The 22,595-nt window shown below is 51.6% G+C and overlaps 1 protein-coding gene across 5 annotated transcripts in view; it reads left to right on the forward strand.

The window, feature by feature from the left end:
• The window catches only part of SYNGAP1 (synaptic Ras GTPase activating protein 1), a 758,031-nt gene that overhangs the window by 302,742 nt on the left and 432,694 nt on the right, over nt 1–22,595 (forward strand). For 4 of the 5 annotated variants that reach the window (XM_078641656.1, XM_078641652.1, XM_078641655.1 and 1 more), the window contains exon 3: nt 12,457–12,578. In XM_078641656.1, the coding sequence (XP_078497782.1) occupies nt 12,457–12,578 (122 nt within the window). Of the gene's footprint in view, nt 1–12,456; nt 12,579–12,939; nt 12,974–22,595 lie in introns of those variants that run through there. The other variant, XM_078641654.1, reaches the window with a different exon arrangement.

Consider the following 22,595-nt stretch of genomic DNA (forward strand, 5'->3'; position numbering starts at 1 on the left):
CAGCGAGGGAACAGTGGCCCAGGGAGATCAGACAAGTCCCAGCAATTTGTCAGGGAAGGCACAATAGAGTCCACTGGTCCTGGGACTCTGGTCAGGGGGCGAGCTCAGTATCAAGCCCTTGGAGATAGTTAAACACCAAACAATCATTTAGCACACAACCAGTAACTACTGGTAACCGGTAAGTACCACCTACGCAATCCTAACCACCTTAGGAACAGGTCACGCAGGGAACCCGGACCTCACTAACACCACCTGCACTAGCAAGAACAACCACCTAAGTATCACAATACAAGTAGGGGCATAGGCACATTACACATGATGCATCACAACACATTCAGAGGTGCAGGGCAGGAAAACACATGATACAGAACCTACATTCAGCGGTGTAAGGAATAAGGCACATGATGCATCTACAACACATTCAGAGGTGCAGCAAAGAGCACTTTGCAGAAATCACATTAACACAGAACTTACATCAAAAGTCCAGGGTCCAGGTTGCGCCACTGCGCCAAGACCTAAACGTGGCAGCTGCCCACAAAGTGCTGGGCAGCTGGAGAGGATGATGAGGGGCATCGTGGGAGCCTCGCAGGCTCTGAGGAATAACACGCCCAATGGGAGAGCCTCTCTGGCTCGAGAACATAGGTACTGGGGCTGAGCCTCTCAGGGCTCGAGAAACCAATATGCCCCCTTGAGCCTCGTGGGCTCTTTAGAAATGCAGCCAACGTTGGAGCCTCTCAGGGCTCAAGAACAATGGGGGGGCCTTCGTTGGAGTCCCCCTCTCTGGGGACTCGACATAAACACATGGGCCCCTGAACCTCTCTGGGCTCCTCAACAACAGGTGCCGCCTGAGCCTTTTGTGGGTTCGAAATACTGTATCCCAAGGAGCCATCTAGGCTCTGCAAATACTGGGGGGCTTTGTTGGAGTCCCTCTCGGGGGACTCGGCATCAGGGGAGGCCCCACGGGCCTTCGAGCACTCAAGCGCTCGCACTGGAGGGGATGGGCGGGCACCGGCAATGTGCCCCGACGCCCCTCCTCTCCCTCAGGGCACTCACCGGGTCTCCAGACGCGCCGGTCTCTGCTTCGCCCTTCACCCGGTCCCCCATCTCTGGACCGGGACTCGACGTGGAGCCTTCGTGGCTCCTAGGCAAATTAGTATCCGGGGCTCCCTCCTGGTCACGGGAGCCCCGCAACGCTCGCACCACTGCCTGCTTCCGTCTCGCTCCCCGGCGGGGGCGGGACGGGGGAATCTCCTAGGGCCGGCAGCCAATCACGGCGCGGCCCGGGTAATGAAGTCATTAGGGAATCCCGGGCCGGCAGCCAATCCCAGCGCGGCCCGGGGAGAACATCACAAGGGGTCCCGGGCCAGCGGCGGTGAACTCGGGGGCATGACGAGGGGTAGGCTCCCTCGAGAAATAAGAAATACAGCGAGGTAGGCACTCGCTGAAGGTCCCAGAGAACTTCACGAGATGGGCAGATGCCGGGTGGGCACCGGCTTGACAAACAAAGCGCTCTCAGCGCTGCAGCCGAAATGAAGCGCTCCCAAGCGCTAGAAGGCAAGACTCAGCGATTTCAAGCGCTAGGTAGGAGGAACAGCGCTCCCAAGCGCTGGGGGCCCAAGGAAAGCGCTAAGCACGCAGGAAAACGGCAAAGTCCTTCAGGGGTCCAGGACCTCAGTAGTCCAGGGACTGGGCAGGGCCCAGCGAGGGCAAGCCGTCCCCTGGGCCCCAGCAGCAGCATGCCCCTGGCAGATTCAAGTGTCAACCAGAACAAGAACATGTTTCAAGAGGTCACAGCCTCTTTTTATACAGGCAAATCCTTTGTCTTTGGGCAGAGTGGGGGCAGAACCAGTCGCAGCTGGTCTGTGAGCACTGTTGATGGGCTCAACCACCCTCTCCATTCACTGGCAGGGCTTGGGTCATCAGTCGCTCCACAGGGGGTGGAGCCAGCATTGTGTGGGAAAAGCCCAGCCCTATTCAGGATACAGGTGCAGCCCCTCCCTCACATCAGCATGCTAATCTCTCCATTCACCACCGGGGCAGACCCACACAGACTCCTGGAGCCAGGTTCCCCAGCCAGCTTCAGCCAATCACGCGCCAGCATACTCACTGCACAGACAGGCACACGTCTAGAAGTGGCACTTCCATACTAGACACATACACACCACATACATCATCTCGCAGCATTCAATCACACGAGTCCGCACATACCAGACTCGAGCCTGCACACCCCACGCATCAGGAACTACCAGGGTCACATACATTCCCCATGCATTCCTATGGGAGGGCAGGCCTATCTCACACACGCCCTCAGGGAGCGCACGCACTTTACACTGCGCCACAGTGTCAAAGTGCGCAAAGACCAGAAATCACTATACTTCAAGGCAAAAAGTTCAGGGGTGAACCTGCCAGAAGGGCCAAGTCCAACACAACCCCCTTCCAGCCAAAACGCAGGGTAGGCCAATCACCACTGTGATGGACTTCCCTGCTTGGGGCGATAGAACACGGACGCGGGCCCGCACTGCAGGGACACCCTCCAGTTCTACGCCACGTTGATCCATAAGACAAGCACATACTTAAAAAAAAACAGGCCCAACTAGGCTACCCCACTGGTACTCCTTAGTTGTCCTCGGCTAGGACCAGGCCCTAGGCCACCCAGATACCACTGGTCCCTGCCAATCCACAGAGTGGGGGTAGTAACCCCTGGCCTACAATAGCCATTCTCCACTCCCTTTCTCAGTATAGTTCCAAACTACCACTAATCCTTCAACCTAGGGTCTGCGCCCTCAGGCTGACCAGAGGTCACGGGCAAGATTGCCCCACCCTACCTCTACTTCTGAAGCACCCTCCAGAACACAACTCTCCCACCAGTTTAGGACCTTACTTCCTCAGCAGCAGTGACCACGGTCAGACCACCACAAGAACGGTGTAGCGAGGCGTTGCACGTTGCGGTGCCCTTCAGTTGCGGTGCAGCCTATGGCTCATTGACGGCGTTGGGGAGCGTAGAGGCGGCGTTGCTCCAGGGGGACATTGCTCAGTGCGGTGCTACAGGACACCAGGGTGGTCATGACGGAGTCACAGCTCCCTTAACTGGTTTACCACCTGAGATTCCAATTCACTGGATGCACAGGGGTCCGACTCCCTCTGACCCCCTTCCAGAGTTCTGCACCCTCCCACTGTAGAACAGGGTCCCTCCACTTAAGGTAGGCCCCACCTGCTCTCAGGGTAGTACCACAACACTCAGCCAAGAACCCTAAAGATCCCTGCTAGGCCTGTACCACCCCTTCTGGGAAACACAGGGTTTCTTCACTTAAGATGAGCCCCACCTGTGTTCACAGGGGTACCCCTAGAAGACAAACCGGCCAGGACACTGGCTACAGTCGCCCTGCCGTCCAGGACAGGCAACCACCTGAACCTGGCTCCCTAACCTAGGGACGCTACCCTTTGGTTAGATGCCTGGCGCACCAGGACTTCTACAAGTTGAAAACAAAAATCTAAGACTTTCTCTCCTCCTTCAGCAGCAAGGCAACCACTGCAGGTCAATCCCCCATACAGCTTACCCGGTTCCTTCTCTTCAGGCAGGAGTCCCTTCTTGTAACTTCAGGACACTAAGTACAGTTGCCCTTACGTCCAGGTCCGGACACACCGGCTACTGGCTCCCCAACCGAGGGACGTACCCCTTTGGTCAGATGCCTGGCGCACCAGGACATCCTTGAGGGTGACCCAATTAATGTGTCATGTACAAGTCTGCCTGACACTCAGGACAGAAGTGGCATCACCATAGTCACTCCCTGGCGACACAACCCTTCTGGCTTGCCCCTGACCCACTGGCTCTTCCACTGGGGAACCTATCCTCCTCGCACCCCTCCATCAGGACTTCTGCACCCTCCCAACTGGAGCGGTACTGCCAGGCACCAGAACTACTGTAACCCTGGTTACAGAGGTTCCACGTTCTCCAGACACTCTGGAAGATCCTCCTCAAATGACCTATTGGTACAGCCTAGGCCCCCGACCTGATGTTCCCTTCAAAAACAATCCAGGCCCTGAGACTGGGTTTCGGGCACCTGGAGACACACAGTCCCACCCACTCCTTCTCCTCTGAGACAGGACGTGAGCCCCTACACCGAGACCTAGCTGGGCTACACTGAACCTCTTCCACGACACTGGGCTGGAAGACACCTCAGCCACTCCTTTTGGAATCACTCCATCCCCTATGTCTCCCTCCTCCCAGAACATTACCAACTCCAAAATTCTGTCTCTAAACAGACCACAGAAATCAAAAGCAGGCTCCACTGTCTGCAGACGTTCTTGGGAAAAGTTTAGCACACGGAACTTAGGTATCTGAGCAAAACAAGAGTACACAAGCATTCAGCAAGCTCCCTATCCCAGAGAACTCACACCACTTGTCCAGTGCAACACACGATTCATCCACACACACCACTCCCCAGACTGGTAAGACAGTTTCTACCGCCCCTGATTTCTCAACCTGACCACCACGTGACACAGGTACCATTACTCCAGGACAGGGACGGGGGACACATGCACTGGACACACTTATGTTGCCACCACTGGATCCCATCCTCCTGTGAATCCAGAAAACACACTGCACTTAGGGGATGATCTACCCTCCCGAGCTAGGGACACCTAACTTACAGTGCACAAGAAACACATTTCCACAGAAATTAAATTTTCAGCAAACTTAACAAAAGAATCCCCACAATGTGATTTATCTAAAATGCAGAGTTTTGTAGTGCAGCCAGTTGCCACTGTGGTACAACGCAAACACAAATCCTTATCCTCTCGCTGCTGCTAATGTTAGAAATGGGATCCCTGGCTGGCCAGGGCTTTCGCCAAAGTCAGTCAGAGACCACCACTCCCAAGTCAGGGCAAGGGAGTTACACGCCAAGATAACCCCTGCTCACCCTCTAGGTAACGTGGCGCGAGCAGCAAGGCTAAACTTGGAGGTGATATGAGTTAAGTATTTGCGCACGCACCCCAGCAACACACCCAAGGCCCACAACAAAGGAAACTCCACACAAGGTTGTATATAAAAATAGCCTTTGTATTACACCAAAACACATTAGATAAAAAACACACACTTTACAATGTGCCAACAGGCACGGGCAGAATTTACAGGGGATATGTACAAGACAGGGCCACCTGGACCACAGTCAGTAATCAGCACTTTTAGAACTTAGAATACTATACTTGTAGGCCTAGAACTTAGAACATAGAGCCTATCGGAGAGTACCTTCCATCCTGGTTGTGCGGGATAATGCGAGTGATCTCCTTAGTAGGCTTTAGCGGGCGGCCGGCTAGCTACAAGCGTCTGTCTGGGGCGACCAATGTGTGCGGCTCAGAGGAGAAGGAGGAGGAGGCAGGATGCGGGCGGCCTAGCGAAGCGGCGCGGCTCAGGGGAGAGCGGCGCGGCACGAGGCTTGGACGGGCGGCCGGGCACCAGCTGCCGAGGGGAGTGAGCGAGGCACACTTCAGCGAGGCCCCAGTGGCCCAGGGAGATCAGACAAGTCCCAGCAATTTGTCAGGGAAGGCACAATAGAGTCCACTGGTCCTGGGACTCTGGTCAGGGGGCGAGCTCAGTATCAAGCCCTTGGAGATAGTTAAACACCAAACAATCATTTAGCACACAACCAGTAACTACTGGTAATCGGTAAGTACCACCTACGCAATCCTAACCACCTTAGGAACAGGTCACGCAGGGAACCCGGACCTCACTAGCACCACATGCACTAGCAAGAACAACCACCTAAGAATCACAATACAAGTAGGGGCATAGGCACATTACACATGATGCATCACAACACATTCAGAGGTGCAGGGCAGGAAAACACATGATGCAGAACCTACATTCAGCGGTGTAAGGAACAAGGCACATGATGCATCTACAACACATTCAGAGGTGCAGCAAAGAGCACTTTGCAGAAATCACATTAACACAGAACTTACATCAAAAGTCCAGAGTCCAGGTTGCGCCACTGCGCCAAGACCTAAACGTGGCAGCTGCCCACAAAGTGCTGGGCAGCTGGAGAGGATAATGAGGGGCATCGTGGGAGCCTCGCAGACTCTGAGGAATAACACGCCCAATGGGAGAGCCTCTCTGGCTCGAGAACATAGGTACTGGGGCTGAGCCTCTCAGGGCTCGAGAAACCAATATGCCCCCTTGAGCCTTGTGGGCTCTTTAGAAATGCAGCCAACGTTGGAGCCTCTCAGGGCTCAAGAACAATGGGGGGGCCTTCGTTGGAGTCCCCCTCTCTGGGGACTCGACATAAACACATGGGCCCCTGAGCCTCTCTGGGCTCCTCAACAACAGGTGCCGCCTGAGCCTTTTGTGGGCTCGAAATACTGTATCCCAAGGAGCCATCTAGGCTCTGCAAATACTGGGGGGCTTTGTTGGAGTCCCTCTCGGGGGACTCGGCATCAGGGGAGGCCCCACGGGCCTCCGAGCACTCAAGCGCTCGCACTGGAGGGGAAGGGCGGGCACCGGCAATGTGCCCCGACGCCCCTCCTCTCCCTCAGGGCACTCACCGGGTCTCCAGACGCGCCGGTCTCTGCTTCGCCCTTCACCCGGTCCTCCATCTTGGGACCAGGATTCGACGTGGAGCCTTCGTGGCTCCTTGGCAAATTAGTATCCGGGGCTCCCTCCTGGTCACGGGAGCCCCGCAACGCTCACACCACTGCCTGCTTCCGTCTCGCTCCCAGGCGGGGGCGGGACGGGGGAATCTCCTCGGGTCGGCAGCCAATCACGGTGCGGCCCGGGGAGAACATCGCAAGGGGTCCCGGGCCAGCGGCGGTGAACTCGGGGGCATGACGAGGGGTAGGCTTCCTCGAGAAATAAGAAATACAGCGAAGTAGGCACTCGCTGGGGGTCCCAGAGAACTTCACGAGATGGGCAGATGCCGGGTGGGCACCGGCTTGACAAACAAAGCGCTCTCAGCGCTGCAGCCGAAATGAAGCGCTCCCAAGTGCTAGAAGGCAAGACTCAGCGCTTCCAAGCGCTAGGTAGGTGGAGGAGTGTTGCTCACTGATTAGAGCGGCAGACTCTGATGCAGAGGTCTGGCCCGGGACCAGGGTTCAATTCCCGACGCGGCAGGGTCCTGAGCCCAAAATGTCCACGGACTCGATAATTCTCGCCTTGGTGCCTATTCTAATCATGGGGTCCCACGCTGCAACTCTGGGCAATAGTTGCTTAATCTCCACTACGGCGGCCCACCCGCTGCAGGATGCCTGTATTTCACCCTGGGGATACCCAGTAGGGGTTATCTCACAGGGAAAAAGCCAGGACGGGTTCGGGTGATACGTGCGCTATATAAGTCGCAATACATACATACATACATAGGTAGGAGGAACAGCGCTCTCAAGCGCTGGGGGCCCAAGGAAAGCGCTAGGCACGCAGGAAAACGGCAAAGTCCTTCAGGGGTCCAGGACCTCAGTAGTCCAGGGGCTGGGCAGGGCCCAGGGAGGGCAAGCCGTCCCCTGGGCCCCAGCAGCAGCATGCCCCTGGCAGATTCAAGTGTCAACCAGAACAAGAACATTTTTCAAGAGGTCACAGCCTCTTTTTATACAGACAAATCCTTTGTCTTTGGGCAGGGTGGGGGCAGAACCAGTCGCAGCTGGTCTGTGAGCACTGTTGATGGGCTCAACCACCCTCTCCATTCACTGGCAGGGCTTGGGTCATCAGTCGCTCCACAGGGGGCGGAGCCAGCATTGTGTGGGAAAAGCCCAGCCCTATTCAGGATACAGGTGCAGCCCCTCCCTCACATCAGCATGCTAATCTCTCCATTCACCACCGGGGCAGACCCACACAGACTCCTGGAGCCAGGCTCCCCAGCCAGCTTCAGCCAATCACGCACCAGCATACTCACTTCACAGACAGGCACACGTCTAGAAGTGGCACTTCCATACTAGACACATACACGCCGCATACATCATCTCGCAGCATTCAATCACAAGAGTCCGCACATACCAGACTCGAGCCTGCACACCCCATGCATCAGGAACTACCAGGGACACATACATTCCCCATGCATTCCTATGGGAGGGCAGGCCTATCTCACACACGCCCTCAGGGAGCGCACGCACTTTACACTGCGCCACAGTGTCAAAGTGCGCAAAGACCAGAAATCACTATACTTCAAGGCAAAAAGTTCAGAGGTGAACCTGCCAGAAGGTCCAAGTCCAACAACCTGTCTCACAGCCATGCTCCAGCTGCAGAACGCCAGCTCTCACTAGAGCCTACAGAGCGACTGTTGCCGAAGTGAAATGGCGCTACTTCACCTATCACTCGTGTCACAGCCATGCTGCAGCTGCAGAACACCAGCTCTCACTGGAACCTGCGGGGGGGCCGTTGCTGAAGTGAAGCGGCTCTACTTCACCTATCACTTGTCTCACAGCCATGCTCCAGCTTCAGAACACCAGCTCTCATTAGAGCTTGCGGAGTGGCTGTTGCCGAAGTGAAGCGGCGCTACTTCATCTATCACTCGTCTCACAGCCATGCTCCAGCTGCAGAACACCAGCTCTCACTACAGCCTGCAGAGCACCTGTTGCTGAAGTGAAGCGGCACTACTTCACCTATCACTCGTCTCACAGCCATGCTCCAGCTGCAGAAATCCATCTCTCACCAGAGCCTGCAGAGCGGCTGTTGCTGCAGTGAAGCGGCGCTACTTCAACTATCACTCTTCTCACAGCCATGCTCCAGCTGCAGAACACCAGCTCTCACCAGAGCCTGCAAAGCTTCTGTTGCTGAAGTGAAGCGGTGGTACTTCACCTATCACTCGTCTCACAGCCATGCTCCAGCTGCAGAACACCAGCTCTCACTAGAGCCTGCGTAGCGACTGTTGCCGAAGTGAAGCGGTGGTACTTCACCTATCACGTGTCTCACAGCCATGCTCCAGCTGCAGAACACCAGCTCTCATTAGAGCCTGCAGAGCGACTGTTGCCAAAGTGAAGCAGCGCTACTTCACCTAACACTTGTCTCACAGCCATGTTCAAGCTGCATAACGCCAGCTCTCACTAGAGTCTGCAAAACGACTGTTGCTGAAGTGAAGCGGCGCTACTTTACCTATTGCTTGTCTCACAACCATGCTCCAGCTACAGAACACCAGCTCTCACTAGAGCCTGCAGAGCGGCCGTTGCCGAAGTGTAGCGGTGCTACTTCGCCTATTGGTTGTCTCACAGCCATGTTCCAGCTGCAGAACGCCAGCTCTCACTAGAGTCTGCAGAGCGGCTGTTGCCGCAGTAAAGTGGTGCTACTTCACCTAATACTTGTCTCACAGCCATGCTCCAGCTGCAGAAAGCCAGCACTCACTGGAGCCTGCAAAGCGGCTGTTGCCGAAGGGAAGCGGCGCTTCTTCACCTATCACTTGTCTCACAGCCATGCTCCAGCTGCAGAACACCAGCTCTCACTGGAGCCTGCAGAGCGACTGTTGCTAAAGTGTAGCGGTGCTCCTTTACCTATCACCTGTCTCACAGCCATGCTCCAGCTGCAGAACGCCAGCTCTCACTAGAGCCTACAGAGCGACTGTTGCCGAAGTGAAGCGGCGCTACTTCACCTATCACTCGTGTCACAGCCATGTTGCAGCTGCAGAACACCAGCTCTCACTGGAACCTGCGGAGCCGCCGTTGCCGCAGTGAAGCGGCTCTACTTCATCTATCACTTGTCTCACAGCCATGCTCCAGCTTCAGAACACCAGCTCTCATTAGAGCCTGCGGAGTGGCTGTTGCCGAAGTGAAGCAGCGCTACTTCATCTATCACTCGTCTCACAGCCATGCTCCAGCTGCAGAACACCAGCTCTCACTACAGCCTGCAAAGCACCTGTTGCTGAAGTGAAGCGGCGCTACTTCACCTATCAGTCGTCTCACAGCCATGCTCCAGCTGCAGAACTCTATCTCTCACCAGAGCCTGCAGAGCTGCTGTTGCTGAAGTGAAGCGGCGCTATTTCACCTATCAGTCGTCTCACAGCCATGCTCCAGCTGCAGAACTCCATCTCTCACCAGAGCCTGCAGAGCTGCTGTTGCTGCAGTGAAGCGGCGCTACTTCAACTATCACTTTTCTCACAGCCATGCACCAGCTGCAGAACACCAGCTCTTACCAGAGCCTGCAAAGCGTCTGTTGCTGAAGTGAAGCGGTGGTACTTCACCTATCACTTGTCTCACAGCCATGCTCCAGCTACAGAACACCAACTATCACTAGAGCCTGCAGAGCGACTGTTGCCGAAGTGAAGTGACGCTACTTCACCTATCACTCGTCTCACAGCCATGCTCCAGCTGCAGAACACCAGCTCTCACTAGAGTCTGCAGAGCGACTGTTGCCGAAGTGAAGTGACGCTACTTCACCTATCACTCGTCTCACAGCCATGCTCCAGCTGCAGAACGCCAGCTCTCACTAGAGTCTGCAGAGCGACTGTTGCCGAAGTGAAGTGACGCTACTTCACCTATCACTCGTCTCACAGCCATGCTCCAGCTGCAGAACACCATCTCTCACTAGAGCCTGCAAAGCGTCTGTTGCCGAAGTGAAGCAGCGCTACTTCACCTATCACTCGTCTCACAGCCATGCTCCAGCTGCAGAACACCAGCTCTCACTTGAGCCTGCAAAGCGTCTGTTGCCGAAGTGAAGCAGCGCTACTTCACCTATCACTCGTCTCACAGCCATGCTCCAGCTGCAGAACACCAGGTCTCACTAGAGCCTGCAGAGTCACTATTGCCGAAGTGAAGCGGCACTACTTCACCTATCACTTGTCTCACAGCCATGCTCCAGCTACAGAACACCAACTATCACTAGAGCCTGCAGAGCGACTGTTGCCGAAGTGAAGTGACGCTACTTTACCTATCACTCGTCTCACAGCCATGCTCCAGCTGCAGAACACCAGCTCTTACCAGAGCCTGCAAGGCGACTGTTGCCGAAGTGAAGTGACGCTACTTTACCTATCACTCGTCTCACAGGCATGCTCCAGATGAAGAACGCCAGCTCTCACTAGAGCCTGCAGAGCGACTGTTGCCGAAGTGAAGTGACGCTACTTTACCTATCACTCGTCTCACAGCTATGCTCCAGCTGCAGAACACCAGGTCTCACTAGAGCCTGCAGAGTCACTATTGCCGAAGTGAAGCGGTGGTACTTCACCTATCACTTGTCTCACAGCCATGCTCCAGCTGCAGAACACCAGCTCTCACTAGAACCTGCAGAGCGGCTGTTGCCAAAGTGAAGTGGTGCTACTTCACCTATCACTTGTCTCACAGTCATGCTCCAGCTGCAGAACGCCAGCTCTCACATTCGTAGGTCTTCTGGAAGGGAACATTTTGCAAAATGTAAAAGAGTTGATCGTGCACACCCTTTCTACTCAAACTGCCACTCGCTTCACCCCCTTGCTTCCATCCCAGCACCCTGTGTTGACAGTCTGTTTAGTTTCTGCTTCATTCGTACTCCTGTTCCACCAACACCTATGTTGACGGTGAGATGCCTGTTCCTTTTCTAATCCGACTCCGGTGCCAAATTCGTGTCTCTTTTGAAAGACGTAATTGTTTGCCCATCACTTTTTCTATCTTGGTTGAATCAAAATACTTCTGCTTACTATCATCTCATTGATATACAGCTGACTTTTTAATTAACTACTTCACGCAGTCTCTAGATGTAGCATATCGCTGAATGAGCTTTTCATAACATTCAAAAGTTTCCCCAGAATAATTCGGCTGAATATAGTTTGCGTTTATTAGTGTCTTCTTTGTATTGTCTCTCAACTAGGACATTGTGGAACGTCTTCAGAAATGACAATATGCCCATGTACTCTACCTGACAAACACCTTTTAATGCCTACACTCATTCCTTTCTACAAAGTCTAATAGTTTATCGTGATCCAGTTCATTATGATCAAACAGCAAAGCGCAGTTCTTAAACACTAACACCCAAGATAAATCCTTAAAGTACGCATGCGTAATGAAAACAAACACAGAAGCATGATTCCCTCCTCTTTTTCCTTGCAATGAAGATGAATGAAAGCCAGAAATTAAAAGGATGCCTTTGGTGAAAAAATGTGTAAACTGATGCTCATCGGCACACCTCCTTAGCCTCCTACCCATAGGATTTGCTTCTCACTTAACTTTAACCTTATACATAAATTTGATCCTCCTCAACAAATCTGATAAAGTAATGAGGCCTGGTGAGTTTATTGATTGTTCATTCTATAATTAGCAGATGAAACCTCTTTTCCTAATAGCAGCCACCCAATCAGAAGCCAAACTAGAACCCATCAACTCACACCTAAATTCCACTCCCCAAAATCAAAGCCATCACTGCACATTCAATGAAGAACGCCTCTTGCCATAGGCTGCTCAGTTAGTCTCAGGCTTTGTCTATGATTTACAAAGATTGATTTCTTCTCCCTGTACTTGTAAAGTTGTTACCTTTGTCCGTGCTGGTTCTTGACAGCTCTTATTTTCTCGCCCCTGCAGCAGGGCTTCTTGAGTCGGCGGTTGAAAAGTTCCATCAAACGGACGAAAAGTCAACCGAAGCTGGATCGGACCAGCAGCTTTCAGAAGATCCTGCCTCGGTTCCGGAGTGCAGACCATGACAGGTGAGCATGTCCTCAGGGTTCCTTCCTGGTTCAACTTTCAGAAGATCCTGCCTCGGTTCCTGAGTGCAGACCATGACAGGTGAGCATGTCCTCAGGGTTCCTTCCTGGTTCAGCTTTCAGACGATCCTGCCTCGGTTCCGGAGTGCAGACCATGACAGGTGAGCATGTCCTCAGGGTTCCTTCCTGGTTCAGCTTTCAGAAGATACTGCCTCGGTTCCGGAGTGCAGACCATGACAGGTGAGCATGTCCTCAGGGTTCCTTCCTGGTTCAGCTTTCAGAAGAAACTGCCTCGGTTCCGGAGTGCAGACCATGACAGGTGAGCATGTCCTCAGGGTTGCTTCCTGGTTCAGCTTTCAGAAGATACTTCCTCGGTTCCGGAGTGCAGACCATGACAGGTGAGCATGTCCTCAGGGTTCCTTCCTGGTATTGAAGCGTCTACCTTGAAAGGTGAGCAGCTACTAGCAGATCATGTCAGAGGTGCAGGGGGATATATTCTGTGAGAGGCTGCTGAGTCCAGGTAGGTTGGCATCTCCTGAAAGCTCATGTGAAGTCTCTAAGCCAGAAACTATGGCAGGTGAGCAACTCCTGGCAAACCCTGCTAGGATTCCAAAGTAAATGCCATGGCAGACTTGTAGCTCTCCACAGGTCCTACCGTGGAACCGAAGGGCAGATTGACAGCTGAGGCCCAGCTCGGCTCTGTAGTCATAGGAGGTTGGTGTGAGTAGTGGCCTCTTATGTCCAGGCTTGGCCTTCACACCAGGCTCAGGTACTTGAAAAGGAACATATTGATTTTGTCTACATTATGTTCACTGAAGGTCATCTCTGTGCCTGGTCCCTGGGACTTTTTTTTACAAGGCATCCTTGGGAAAATCCAGCAGCATGCAGTGAAGGGAGAGGAGAAAGTCAGTATCCAATGACCTTTTCAGAATGAAAAACCCTTTGTGAGTAAAAGGTACCATGGCAGGTTTATCCAGTTTATTAAAATGAAATATCAGTGAGCTTAAATGTTTACAGCTGCGTCATGAAGAGCATGGCATTAAGCAAACAATTCTTCTCAGCAGAAGGGTGGCGAGTATGCATTTCTACAAAGGATAGACAAATAAAATACCAGCAAAGCAGATATTTGTGTAATAAAAAGACAGAGAGAATGCCTGTAAGCAGTCATTCCTGTAAGAGAGTGGCACACAGAATGACAGGAAGCAGGCATTCTTGTAACCCCCTGACAGAAAATGCCAGAAGAAAGTCATTCTTCTAATAAAATGACTTCGAGAATGCTAGAAAGCAGTCATTCCTGTAAGGTACTGACAGGAGAAGGAAGTGTCGCAGAGTGGCAGAGAGAATGATAGTAAGCAGGCATTCCTATAAGGTACTGACAGGAGAAGGCAGTGTCGCAGAGTGGCAGAGTGAATGATAGTAAGCAGTCATTCATATAAGGTACTGACAGGCGAAGGCAGTTTCGCAGAGTGGCAGAGAGGCGTAGGCAGTGTCGCAGAGTGGAAGAGAGAATGATTGTAAGCAGTCATTATCCAGTGTTAGGGGTTTCTTTCATAGATTCACATGCCTGAATTAGATTCACATGCCTGAATCATTCCCCGTCGTCGAGACGGGAGCCTCCGGTACATAGAAAAGAAATGTCCTATAGACATACATAGAGAAAAATAGGCCTAAGGGCCTCACCTTAGTAGCCTATCCTTGTCCTTATGTAAAAAGGACCAAACTATTAGAGCCAGCCAATCAGCTATCACCTCCCTCTAGAACCTTCCTGACAGGAGCCTCAGTCTCTCAGATTTTCTACCGCACGTTGTGCTAGGGAGTCTCCAACCTGAGTTCTCCTCAGGATCTCTTCAAAACCAACTTGTTCACTTTTAACAGTGAGTTCTTTCTCCAAAATCTCGAACAGGATTACTTCAAACCACTTATCATTGCAGTAAGTGCTTTATTTCTTCAAAATTCTGGCATGTCTGAATCCCAGAAGAAAGCCCTTTTCAGGGCCTGCTCTTCATGTGGGAAGAAAAGGCTACATGTGGAAGACACGCATGAGCTATGCTTATATTGCCTTTATCCTGACCACATACCTAAAGACTGTAAGATATGTAGGTCTTTCCCTAACAAGACCTTGAGGGACAGAGAAGGTCGACTGCTCATCTGGCTGGACAGGCTTAAAAAGAGGGAAAATGTGGATTCCTCAGAGGGAAGCTTTTCAATGACCTCAGAAGCCTCCCTGAAGAGGCCAAGGGTGGAGACCCCTGGCCCCTCAGACACTCCTCCTATGAAGATACAAAAGAAGTCTTCAGAGGCAAGATCGACAAAATCTTCAGTGTCTGAAAAGGGCTCTCAGGATTTTAAGAAGCCTACGCAGTCGTCCAGTAAGCTTGCGACATCGGGGGAATCGTCGATGGACTTAGCCATTACTGAACCGTGGAAGAAATCCAAGCTGATAGAAACGTCGTCTTTGACCCTACCACCATCGACGACACCAGGGACGACGGCAGGGGCTCCTGCAAAAAGGTCCTGTGTCTGGCAAACTGACCAAGAAGCAGATTACGCCAGAAACAACTTCGCCAAGTAAGGTACAAAGTCATTTGCCCACAGAGATTCTCCAGAGTGAGGAATCTGAAGAAGAACTCCTGGATCAGGCTACTTCCATTTCAGACCTTCACGTGAAATGTCAGAGCACGGACGAAGAACAGGATGAGATGAGCTACCAGGAACACTCTTTCCAAGCTCATGTTCGTACAGATGTTACCCCGATGGTATGCCTTCCCGCTTCAATTGTGAATGACCTTAAATACCTTATCCGGGACTACAAACAGCGTTTCCCGGAAACACCGACAACTGAGACAGGGGGCCCGACGCCTGCTACAAATACATGAGCGGCAGCCCCAAGACAGACACGGCCAACTACTCAGGTCCACCATGAGAAAGTGCCACCTCAGGTGATAGTATCATCAGATGAGGAGGCTGAAGAAATGGAAGAGGGGGGAAGTCCAAGAGGATCACACGGATCACGAAGAGGACGAAGAGTATGTGGCAGCTTCCCCAGCTTCACCCCAACCGCGCCAGTCAGATTTACTGCCAGTGGACATTGGCGGTTTCCATAGGATAGTGGAAAGAGCAGCGAAGCGATTTCATATGGAGATGGAATCAACTGAGACCGAGTGCTTCTTATATGACTTTAAGGAGCAAACAAAGAAGATAACGAAATCTATCCCAATAATAGACTTTCTCTGGGATCAGGGAAAGAAACTGATGATGACGCCGGCCTCCGTACCTGCAGTAATTCCACGCCTGGATAAAAAATACAAGGCTCCAACCACAGCGGCAGCTTGCTTTAATGGGCACCCGAAACCAGATTCGGTTGTAACCCAGGCGGCCCAAAAGAATTCTCGCAACCCTTCCTCTCCTCTGTCAGCCCCACCGGACAAGGAAGGAAGGAAGTTGGACACCATCGGTAAACGGTTTACAACGACATCGGCCATGACCATCAAGGTGGCTAACTCCATAGCCATGTTGGGGCGTTATAATCGCCAGCTTTGGGAAGATATAGTCTCATATATAGCGGAACTGCCAGATACAGTTCAGGAGGAGGTCAAGGCACTGCTTACGGAGGGTCAAACCTCGGCAGCTGAGATCATTGATTGTGCCATAGATGGAGCCATGACGGGCTTTCGACAACTAGCTGGGGCGGCAGTCCTGCGCCGTCAGGGATGGCTTAAGGCAACATCATTCAGGCAAGAAGTCCAGACGAAGGTGCTGGACATGCCCTTCGACGGCCAACACCTTTTTGGAGACAAAATTGACGAAGCGCTCCAAACAATCAAAAAAGACACTGATACTGTTAGAGCACTTGGTACTTTGCAGGCAAGGAACCAGTCCTTTCGAGGTAACAAATCCAGGGGCCACTCCTCCTACAGGGGATCCTTTCAAAATAGATCCTCGTATTCCTATCAGAATAAATCCCAGTACCAACAGAAGCAGCAACAAGGTCGTCAGACTTCTTACGGGAGATCAAACTTCAGGGGCAAAAACCAGAGGAGGGGCACTGGCGGACGCCAGTGACCAATTACTCCAGCCAGTCCAGCAACTATATCCCTCATTAAAGATTGGAGGAAAATTGACCCATTTCCTAGACAATTGGCATCTCATCACCACAGATCGGTGGGTACTCCAGTTAATAAGATTCGGCCATTCCCTGGAATTCACCACCATCCCACCTGCAACACCTCCCCGCAGGCTTCCGCACAAACATCTACGAGTGCTGCTCCAGGAAATATCTGCGATGTTGAAGAAAGGAGCGATCGAGAGAGTTCCATCGTCTCAAAGAGGGAGGGGATTCTATTCCCGCTTCTTTCTTATACGCAAGAAGGAGAAAAAGTGGAGGCCCATACTAGACCTCAGAGCACTCAACTCTTTCCTGAAGAGTCAGTCGTTCAGGATGGTGACGAGCCAAGAAATACTAGGCATGCTGGAACAAGGAAACTTTATGACATCTTTGGATCTCCAGGATGCTTACTACCACATCCCGATACTCAAGTGGCACAGGAAATTCCTGAGGTTCGAGGTGGCAGGACAGCATTACCAATTCAAAGTCCTACCGTTTGGCCTCAAATCCGCACCGCGGATTTTCACCAAGCGCCTTTCACCTGTGGCAGCTTTTCTGCGTCAAATGGGTCACCAGGTCTTCCTCTACCTCGACGACTGGCTGGTAAAAGCACCTTCAGCTGCAGGCGCGACCGAATCCTCCAACGCCTGCACCAATCTCTTTCAGCAGCTAGGATTGACTCTCAATCACGAGAAATCCTGCATGACCCCAACAAGGAACATCACCTTCCTTGGGGCGACCTAAAACACAGAATGCGCAAGAGCATTTCCTTCAAAGGAAAGAAAAAACAAGATAATATCTCTGGCCACGGCTGTGGCGTCAAGGAAGTCCCTAAAAGTTCGAACTTACAAATCACTCCTAGGCATGATGTCTTCTTGTATACTCCTCATCCCGCACTGCAGACTCAGGATGCGCCTATTGCAAGAAGCCCTCACAAACCAATGGACACAAAGTACAGGTTCTTTCGAAGACATAGTGAAGATAACACCACAAATGTCCAAGAACCTGGAATGGTGGAAAAATCACAAGAATCTGTCTGTAGGACTGCCATTCCTACTTCCAGCAGCACCTCTGGTGATCACCACGGATGCATCCCTGGCAGGCTGGGGAGCTGTTCTCCAGGACCTTCAAATAAGCGGCAAATGGACACATCAGGAGAAGCAACTCCATATAAATCTTCTAGAACTGAGAGCCGTATATCTGGCACTGCAAGCCTTTCTACCACGCATCCAGAACTCCCAGGTGCTCGTCAGAACGGACAACACCACGACGATGCACTATCTCAACAAGCAGGGAGGAACGCGTTCGCTCACTCTATCACGCGAATCGCAGAAGATTTGGAACTGGCTTGTACTCCATGGGATCACGCTCAAAGCGGACTATGTCCCGGGCAAGGACAACATCATTGCGGACGCCCTAAGCAGGCAGAAATCCCTCTCCCACGAATGGGAGCTCGACGAGGGTTTGCTGGATCACATATTCTCAGAATGGGGAGTCCCAGGAATCGACCTGTTTGCCACCAAGGAGAACGCCAAATGCCCAAACTATGCAAGCTGGCGTCCCCAACCAAGGTCACTCGGAAATGCTTTTTCCATCGGTTGGTTCAGCGTATTTGCGTACGCTTTTCCACCATTTCCGATGATTCCCAGGGTTCTCAGGAAGATGAAGGCGGAGCCTTGTACCCTGATCCTAATTGCCCCGTTCTGGCCGAGGCAGCACTGGTTCTCGGATCTTCATCGCCTCTCCATCAGGACACCGATTCGTCTGAAGCAGCACCCGAACCTGCTGACAATGTCCAACGGGCAGGTGCGGCACCCGAACCTACAATCGCTCAGGTTATCGGCCTGGCTCCTGAGCACAGAGAGTTCTGTCATCTAAACATCCCGCAGGAATGCAGGGATGTGCTGGCAAAAGCAAGAGCGGACAGTACCAACAGGACGTACTCTCTAAAATGGAAACGATTCTGCATATGGTGTTTAGAGAACGGCCTGAGACCACTCCATATCACACCCGAACAGATATTGCCATATCTACTGCACTTGGCACAGTCAGGATTGGCGCACGCATCTATAAAGGTGCATCTGGCATCCATTTCACGATTCACCAGGACTTACAAGGGACCGTCTCTTTGGTCCAATAGACTTATCAAGCAGTTCCTAAAGGGACTATATAGATCCTTCCCAAGACCTAGAAGGGTCCCACCGACATGGCACCTCAATTTAGTCCTCACCCAACTCATGAAGCACCCTTTTGAGCCCATTCATAGAGCACCCATCAAGTACATCTCATGGAAGACAGCTCTGCTGCTCGCTCTAACGTCTGCCAGGAGAGTCAGCGAGCTACAGGCTCTATCCATTCAGGAACCCTTCATGCAGTTCAAACAGGACAGGGTGGTGCTGAGGACAAATCCCAAGTTCATACCGAAAGTGCCTTCAGACTTTCACCTTAATGAACCGGTGGTTCTACGTTCCTTCTTTCAAACCCTACCACCGCAGCAGAAAGAACGCTGCACTCCTTGGACCTCAAAAGATGTATAAAGTTTTACATGGACAAGACAAAGAGCTTCAGGAAGTCATCACAGCTATTTGTGGCCTACAGTAGGCCAAGGATGGGTATGCCTCTAACGAAACAGAGCATCTCCAGGTGGATCTCCTCAGCTATAGCATTCTGCCATGACAAGGCCGGACAGCCTTTGAGTGCTAATGTTCAAGCGCATTCCACCAGAGCAATGTCCACATCAGCAGCGCTGTTCGCTGGAGTGCCGATTTTGGACATATGTAGAGCGGCGACGTGGAAGTCACCGCACACCTTCTCCAGACACTACTGCCTGGATGCTGAACTTATGCAGATGCAGCAGTGGGCCAGGCGGTGCTTCGCCATCTATTCCAGTGAGGTGAGCCTTCCAACATCCCGCCATCCTGGTATGCACATCTCTTGCTGTTATGATATATTGATGTATGCTAATGTTTCAAAGTCGCAGGATAATAGGTGTATTATCTGAAATGACTATATAACATGATTACATCAGAAATGTGCATAATATAGTGCTGGCTACTCTGATTCAGGCATGTGAATCTATGAAATACACCCCTAATACTGGGTAAGAAACGCGTTACTTACCTGTAACAGCAGTTATCCAGTATTGGTGTCTTTCATAGATTCACATGCAACCCTCCCGCCTCCCCTGGAAGGACTCACGTTCTCTCTAACTATATTACGCCTACCTAGCTTGGTGCGTACGAAAATCTGAGAGACTGAGGCTCCTGTCAGGAAGGTTCTAGAGTGAGGTGATAGCTGATTGGCTGGCTCTAATAGTTTGGTCCTTGTTACATAAGGACAAGGATAGGCTACTAAGGTGAGGCCCTTAGGCCTATTTTTCTCTATGTATGTCTATAGGACATTACTTTTCTATGTACCGGAGGCTCCCGTCTCGACGACGGGGAATGATTCAGGCATGTGAATCTAATTCAGGCATGTGAATCTATGAAAGACACCAATACTGGATAACTGCTGTTACAGGTAAGTAACGCGTTTCTTCCTATAAGGTACTGACAGGAGGAGGCAGTGTCGCAGAGTGGCAGAGAGAATGCTAGTAAGCAGTCATTCCTATAAGGTACTGACAGGAGGAGGCAGTGTCGCAGAGTGGCAGAGAGAATGATAGTAAGCAGTCATTCCTATAAGGTACTGACAGGAGGAGGCAGTGTTGCAGAGTGGCAGAGAGAATGCTAGTAAGCAGTCATTCCTATAAGGTACTGACAGGAGGAGGCAGTGTTGCAGAGTGGCAGAGAGAATGCTAGTAAGCAGTCATTCCTATAAGGTACTGACAGGAGGAGGCAGTGTCACAGAGTGGCAGAGAGAATGCTAGCAAGCTGTCATTCCTATAAGGTACTGACAGGAGGAGGCAGTGTAGCAGAGTTGAAGAGAGAATGATAGTAAGCAGTCATTCCTATAAGGTACTGACAGGAGGAGGCAGTGTCGCAGAGTGGAAGAGAGAATGATAGTAAGCAGGCATTCCTATAAGGTACTGACAGGAGGAGGCAGTGTCACAGAGTGGCAGAGAGAATGATAGTAAGCAGTCATTCCTATAAGGTACTGACAGGAGGAGGCAGTCACGCAGAGTGGCAGAGAGAATGCCCGCAAGCTGTCATTCCTATAAGGTACTGACAGGAGGAGACAGTGTCGCAGAGTAGCAGAGAGAATGCTAGTAAGCAGTCATTCCTATAAGGTACTGACAGGAGGAGACAGTGTCGCAGAGTAGCAGAGAGAATGCTAGTAAGCAGTCATTCCTATAAGGTACTGACAGGAGGAGGCAGTGTCGCAGAGTGGCAGAGAGAATGATAATAAGCAGTCATTCCTATAAGGTACTGACAGGTGTAGGCAGTGTCGCAGGGTGGCAGAGAGAATGATAGCAAGCAGTCATTCCTATAAGGTACTGACAGGAGGAGGCAGTGTTGCAGAGTGGCAGAGAGAATGATAATAAGCAGTCATTCCTATAAGGTACTGACAGGTGTAGGCAGTGTCGCAGAGAGAATGATAGCAAGCAGTCATTCCTATAAGGTACTGACAGGAGGAGGCAGTGTCGCAGAGTGGCAGAGAGAATGATAATAAGCAGTCATTCCTATAAGGTACTGACAGGTGTAGGCAGTGTCGCAGAGTGGCAGAGAGAATGATAGCAAGCAGTCATTCCTATAAGGTACTGACAGGAGGAGGCAGTGTCGCAGAGTGGCAGAGAGAATGATAATAAGCAGTCATTCCTATAAGGTACTGACAGGTGTAGGCAGTGTCGCAGAGTGGCAGAGAGAATGATAATAAGCAGTCATTCCTATAAGGTACTGACAGGAGGAGGCAGTGTCGCAGAGTGGCAGAGAGAATGCTAGTAAGCAGTCATTCCTATAAGGTACTGACAGGAGGAGGCAGTGTCGCAGAGTGGCAGAGAGAATGCTAGTAAGCAGTCATTCCTATAAGGTACTGACAGGAGGAGGCAGTGTCGCAGAGTGGCAGAGAGAATGATAATAAGCAGTCATTCCTATAAGGTACTGACAGGAGGAGGCAGTGTTGCAGAGTGGCAGAGAGAATGCTAGTAAGCAGTCATTCCTATAAGGTACTGACAGGAGGAGGCAGTGTTGCAGAGTGGCAGAGAGAATGCTAGTAAGCAGTCATTCCTATAAGGTACTGACAGGAGGAGGCAGTGTCACAGAGTGGCAGAGAGAATGCTAGCAAGCTGTCATTCCTATAAGGTACTGACAGGAGGAGGCAGTGTAGCAGAGTTGAAGAGAGAATGATAGTAAGCAGTCATTCCTATAAGGTACTGACAGGAGGAGGCAGTGTCGCAGAGTGGAAGAGAGAATGATAGTAAGCAGGCATTCCTATAAGGTACTGACAGGAGGAGGCAGTGTCACAGAGTGGCAGAGAGAATGATAGTAAGCAGTCATTCCTATAAGGTACTGACAGGAGGAGGCAGTGTCGCAGAGTGGCAGAGAGAATGCTAGCAAGCTGTCATTCCTATAAGGTACTGACAGGAGGAGACAGTGTCGCAGAGTAGCAGAGAAAATGCTAGTAAGCAGTCATTCCTATAAGGTACTGACAGGAGGAGGCAGTGTCGCAGAGTGGCAGAGAGAATGATAATAAGCAGTCATTCCTATAAGGTACTGACAGGTGTAGGCAGTGTCGCAGAGTGGCAGAGAGAATGATAGCAAGCAGTCATTCCTATAAGGTACTGACAGGAGGAGGCAGTGTCGCAGAGTGGCAGAGAGAATGATAATAAGCAGTCATTCCTATAAGGTACTGACAGGTGTAGGCAGTGTCGCAGAGTGGCAGAGAGAATGATAGCAAGCAGTCATTCCTATAAGGTACTGACAGGAGGAGGCAGTGTCGCAGAGTGGCAGAGAGAATGATAATAAGCAGTCATTCCTATA

The sequence above is a fragment of the Lissotriton helveticus genome, chromosome 5_1 (assembly GCF_964261635.1).
Source record: "Lissotriton helveticus chromosome 5_1, aLisHel1.1, whole genome shotgun sequence".
Classification (NCBI taxonomy): domain Eukaryota; kingdom Metazoa; phylum Chordata; class Amphibia; order Caudata; family Salamandridae; genus Lissotriton; species Lissotriton helveticus.